At 35.0% G+C, this 6,194-nt stretch overlaps 1 protein-coding gene across 1 annotated transcript in view; it reads right to left on the bottom strand.

The window, feature by feature from the left end:
* Positions 1–6,194, bottom strand: part of CDH18 (cadherin 18, type 2) — a 606,534-nt gene that overhangs the window by 75,110 nt on the left and 525,230 nt on the right. The window contains exon 8 of the mRNA XM_006874771.1: positions 1,104–1,225. Within this exon, the coding sequence (XP_006874833.1) occupies positions 1,104–1,225 (122 nt within the window). The remainder of the gene's footprint in view (positions 1–1,103; positions 1,226–6,194) is intronic.

Here is a 6,194-nt window from a genome sequence, read left to right as displayed (position 1 = left end):
AGTTTGCTTAATCTTTTCCTCACTGGGATACATCTGGGTTGTTTCTGGGTTAGTATTATAGTGGATAAAGCTACTATAAACATTTGTCTGCAAGTTTTTGTTTGGATCTAAGTCTTCACACCTTTAGGATAAATATCCAAGGGTGCAACTGTTCGATTATATGCTAGTTTTTCTTTTTAATGATACTGTCAACATGTTTTCTAGGGGGGTTGTGTTCTTTCATATTCCCATCAGCAATGTTAAGACGGATACAATTTCTCACCTCACAAGTATTTGGTTTCATTATTCATTACTAGATTACTATTATTATTATACCTCATAGGTGTCTAGTTATGTTATTATAGTTTTAATTTTTATTTCCCCAGTGGCTCATAATATTGTACATCTTTACATTTCCCCAATGGTTAATGATTTTGAGCATTTTTTCATGTGCCCCATTGCTTTTAGCTGCTAAATTTGTACAATTTGTTTTATAGCATAAAGACAAATACAGATAACGTCAGCATTCCATTTGCTTTCTGTGCCTCAGCTAATATGTTTTTCTTTCAAAATTATAATGATCCTTTTACTGGCTGTCAAGCTATATCTAACATAAAGGTCTATGCTCAAGCATTTCTTTACTTCCATCACCACCCCCATTCCTAATGCTTATACATTTTTCATTTTGTCAAATTCTAATCACCTTTCAGCACTCCGTAGCACTTAATCATTACTCATAAATGATTTTCTCCAGTTTTCCTAAATATATCAAACCAGTTCCCTTTCTCCAATATAGAAATTTCATTAGGACAGCAACTTTTGCTATTTCCTTACCACTTAATGTAAATCTGTATACAAAGAACTCAATGTAATTTTATTGGAACGATGAGTGATGCATGAATGATTTACTGAGTTAAATTTGAAATCCAGAGGATTTATTTCTGTCATTCTCCAAAAAAAAAAAAAAAAATTCTACTAGCAAGGTATACTCGATAGTTTTATAATTATTGTCACTCAAAACAAAATTAGTTTCTGGGGTTTTGTGTATTATGCCTAAACAGAATAGGAATAAAGCCGCTCATTTTTCTTCCATAGAAATGCTAGGAAGGAAACAATTAACTTACCTGGCCAGGCTTAGAATTTTCACAGACAACAATATCATATTTCCTGGCAAGTTCAGGTGGGTTGTCATTGACATCTAGAACTCTAATACCCACTGTGACACGGCTCAGCAAACCAGGATTGCCTGTAAAACACACAGGGATGCAGTTAGTATTTCCATGCACACTTTAAAGCATTGGCTTCAAACAAATCTCCTTAACACTGGAGCTTGTCACTAGATCCATATGCTCTAGCAGGACTCTTGGCAAAAGACAACTTTATGAAGGCACTCTTGCTGGAACTCATTAACTTAGAGAAAAATGAAAAATGAATACCAAAGCATGACATGAATGCTAAAATGCTATTTTGTCATATCAAGGAAATTACATGTTACTGAGGAACTGGAGTGGGAGAAAGGTGTCAGAACTCGTTGTATGCTGGCAGATATTAAGGGATGAACAATTGGGTTTCTTCATTAATGTACAAAAAGCATAGCAGCTGGAAAAAAAAAATCACTTAATCTTTACAAAGTTCAAGGTTTCAAATATAAATAAACTCAGAGAAAATAAAAAGTAAAGTTCTTTACACAAAGAACATTCGTGTTTTTATAGGAGAATATATGTCATGGGTGACTTCATGTCATATTTTGGGAGAAAAAAAGAACAATTTAAATTAGAGCATTACATGGCCTTCTTGTACGACTTTGACAGATATCAAAATAGCATATTCAGTACTTGAAAATTAGTCTTAAACTCTGTCTTTTCATTTTTCAATAATTTTATTAGTTCTGAGATACAGTGAGATAGGGAAATATCTGATACATTTCACATATCAAAGCTATTGTTGCAGAGTTCATAATGAGAATATTATTTCTTATTGCCATATTTCTGCCAACCTCTGAAAATTCTTTGAAATTTAGTTACAGCTCATTAGCATGTTGTTGTTAAGTGCCATGGAGTCAGTTCTGACTCATAGTGACCCTGGACAGGGTTTCCAAGGTTGTAAATCTTTACCGGAGCAGAAAGCCTCATCTTTTTCCCATGAAACAGTTGGTAGTTTTGAACTGCCAACTTTGGGGTTAGCAGCCCGTTTCGTAACCACTACGCTACCAGAGCTCCTTAGCATGTTAGTCTATAGATATTAAATATAAAAAAATCTATTGATATTAAATATAAACAAATTTATCAAATTACATGAGAAGTCAGAAACTAATCATATTAACACAAAGGGAGATTAAAAACCATGGAAAGAAGACACCAGGAATGCAAAAACAAAGGATGGATTTAATTTTTCCATAAGAGGCACTATAAATAGGATATATAGGCAGAACTATATAATCTGATTTACTTTAGGTAAAACAAAAATTATTTTCTCAAAAAGAAAAATTAATTAAGTTGAGAGAATTTTGCCTAAATTCAAAGACACTGGTCATTTTAACCAGCTATTTTTTCCAGTAATCAAAGGAAGAAAAAAAAATTCTGATTACACATAAATGTTCTCTAGAAAGTAAATGGATTAAAGGAGAGATAAAGAATGCATCACATTAATTTCAACACAAAGGGAACAATATTAAATAATATTCAAATCTGTACATGTTTCATAAACAGACAAACAAAAACAACTCTTTGCAAGCTGTGATTATAAATACTTCATAAACCATAATTTATTAATAATATTATCTGTGGCACTTTAGGATAAGCACAGGAATGGTAAACAAAATGTTAGCAGTGCAAACCTACCAGCCACTGCTCGGAAATTCTGTACAGGAACTGCCTCAATAACACAACGTTTTCATTAATTAATATTGCCGTGTACTCCTGTAAAAATTTACAGTCTCAGAAACTCAATATAGTGTTGCTATGAGAAGCAGACTCAGTGGAAGTAGATTGGGTTGGGTTGGAGATTTTGGCTTAATCACTGGTTTCAGGAACCGTAATTTACTACTGCTGTTGTTATGTGGTGCAAGTGGGTTCCAATACATAGCAATAATTAAGGGCTTCTGAAGGAACCGCCGACCTTGGGATAAACTCTCTGGTGCTTTACCACACCAGGACTTCAAATACTATCAACCCCCTGACTTGTAGGTGATTCTGACTCATGATGAGCATCTAGGACAGAGTAGAACTGCCCCAGAGGGTTTCCAAGGCTGTACATTTTTTTTCAGAAGCAAACTGCCACATGCCTCTTGCTGGTGGGTTAAAATCACCAACCTTCTGGTCGGAAGCCAAACATTTAACTTTTGTATGACCAGGGCTCCTTGAAGAAAATCAAATCTTTCAGGACAGAAATAGATGTTTGTTTGTTTTCCCATTTTGATCTAATCTTATATCTCTAATTTGCAATCAGTGACCCATAACAATGATTGAAAGCACAGTATTTGAGATTAGAATAACAAAAGTTGCATCTGTGGACCCATAGCAGTTCTATGTCCTGTGGAAAGGTGAATTTAGTGTAATTCTATAGAAGATATGGCCAAGCACATGTACTGTGTGTGTGCACTGCCACAGGAGTTACAGACAAAAAAATAATTATGAAACACAGCACTTCCCCCACCACTTTGCGTTTACTGTACCTCTAAGGGAACTGAACAACTGGAGACTGTGTACAACAAGCAGGATGGCATATAAAATCTATTATATGAAATTCATGTAATTAAAGCTAAAATCCACTCTAATTTTATAGCCACCTGAGGTCTACTTACATGAGTTCTGGTATTTTTGCATAATAATAAACTTTTTGTTATTGTTAAATGCCATTGAGTCAGTTCTGACACATAGGGAATCTGGATAGGATTTCAGAGGAGCAGCTGGTGAATTTGAACTGCAGACCTTGCAGTTCAAAATGACCTTACGGTCCACTGCATTATCCTGCAGTACCACACCAGGACTCCAAAAATAATAAAACTAGTTGATACAATATTTATAAATTCAATATTCCCTTCTATCTCTACTTCTTATTTTCCATATATTTGGGTTGATATTTTATCCCTTGTATATCAATTGCTCATACAATTTGAACAGTACCCCTATTCATTAAAAGGATTCTGTTATGGATAAGTTAGATCATGCTGCTACATTTCTTGGTACAATTTTTCTATAATTTTTATTAATACTTTTATTTTCATGGCTCATTCTACAAATTATTTTCAACCACATTTGCGGACAGAATACATGGATATACTAGAATAACACAAGCTTAAGTTATTGTTGATGTTAAGTGCCAACAAGTCTGTTCTAACCAGTAGTGACCCTATATAGGGCTTCCAAGGAGTGACTGGTGTACTTGAACCACTGACCTTATGGTTCAAACTGATTTTGAAATCCCATGCATTAATCCAAATTGCCACACCAGGATTTAAGTATATGACTCATATTCAATAATGAACTTTGAAAAGTTTTTTGCTGTTTCCTTGCTTTAAATATTTCATCTGTAAACTTGGAATAAGAGTTACTTGATTGTACAAACTGTGTTTTTGAGACTTGGCTAAGCTGGCTGTGTAAACTTCTCACCACTGAGGTAAGGACAGGGTAAACTGTACATGAATTTCAGTTACATTTACCGTGAGAAGAGTTACATGATTTCACTGTTCTATATTCCCTCAAGTCCAACAGAGTGGCACACACATACCAAATGTTTGAAAAATATAACTGCATAAAATGAATTGTTTCCAAACAAGTCACAGAAAATTCTCCAAATTACTGTAATACCAAGCTTACATTTGCATTGGAACATCATTTGCACTGAATCACTCTTAGAGCATTCTTGATGATAAAATGATAAAAAATACATCAATCTCATACTTCTTGTTGATGTTGATAGGTGCCATCAGTTGGTACTGACTCATAGTGACCCTATGCACAACAGAACAAAACACTGCCCAATCCTGGGACAACTTCACAATTGTTACCACGCTTGAGCCCATTGATGCTGCCACTTTACCAATCCATTACGCTGGGGGTATTCTGCTTTTTATCTGACCCTCCACCTTAACAAACATTGTATCTTTCCCCAGCAACTGGTCCCTCCTGACAATATGAACAAAATATGAGAGACAAAGTTTGGCCATTCTCACATCCAAGGAACACTCTGGCCGCACTTCTTCCAATACAGTTTTATTGGTTCTGTCAGCAGCCCAAGGCACTTTTAATATTCTCCTTCAACACCATAACTAAAAAGCATCAAATCTTTGACATTCTTCCTTATTCACTATCCAGCTTTCACATGCATATGAGGTTACTGAAAATACCATGGCTTGGGTTAAAGGACACCTTAGTACTCAAGCTGACTTCATTGCTCTTCAACACTTTAAAACAGTCTTATCCAGCAGATTTGCCTAATGCAATATATCATTTGATCTCTTGACTGCTGCATCCATGAGTATTGACGGTTGATCCCTGGAAGAATGAAGTCCTTGACAACGTCAATCTTTTCCGCATTAATAAGAATGTTATTTATTAGTCCAGTGGTGAGGTTTTTTGTTTTCTTTACATTGAGATGCAATCCATACCTAAGGCTGTGCTCTTTGATGTTCATCAGTAAATATTTTAATTTCTCTTCACTTTCAGCAAGCAAGGTTGTATCATGTGCATAGCGCAGGTTGTTAATGAATCTTCCTCCAATCCTGATGTCATGTTTTTCTTCATATAATCCAGCTTCTTGGATTATTTTCTCAGCATACAAATTGGATAAATATGGTGAAAGAATACAATGCTGTTTCACACCTCTCTTAATTTTAAACCATTGAGTGTTCCCATCTCCTGTTCAAACAACTACCTTTTTTTCCATGTACAGATTCTCTTGAGTACAATTAAGCGTTCCGGAATACTCATACTTCGCAATGTTGTGCTTAGCTTTTCATGATCCACAAAATCAAAAGCTATTGTATAGTCAATAAAGTACAGGTAAACATCTTTCTGATACTCTCTGCTTTCAGCCAAGATGTCTTGGATATCAGCAATGATATCCCTCATTCCACATCCTCTTCTGAATCCAGCTTGAACCTCTGGAAGTTCTCTGTCAATGTAACCTTAAGGCAATTTCTATATTATCTTTAGTAAAACTTTAATAGCATGGGATATCAAAGATATTGTCTGATTATTTCCACATTCCATTGG

The sequence above is a fragment of the Chrysochloris asiatica genome, unplaced genomic scaffold, assembly GCF_000296735.1.
Source record: "Chrysochloris asiatica unplaced genomic scaffold, ChrAsi1.0 scaffold00300, whole genome shotgun sequence".
Lineage (NCBI taxonomy): Eukaryota > Metazoa > Chordata > Mammalia > Afrosoricida > Chrysochloridae > Chrysochloris > Chrysochloris asiatica.
Note: the sequence above shows the minus strand (reverse complement) of the source record. Positions and strands in the feature narration are given on the sequence as shown.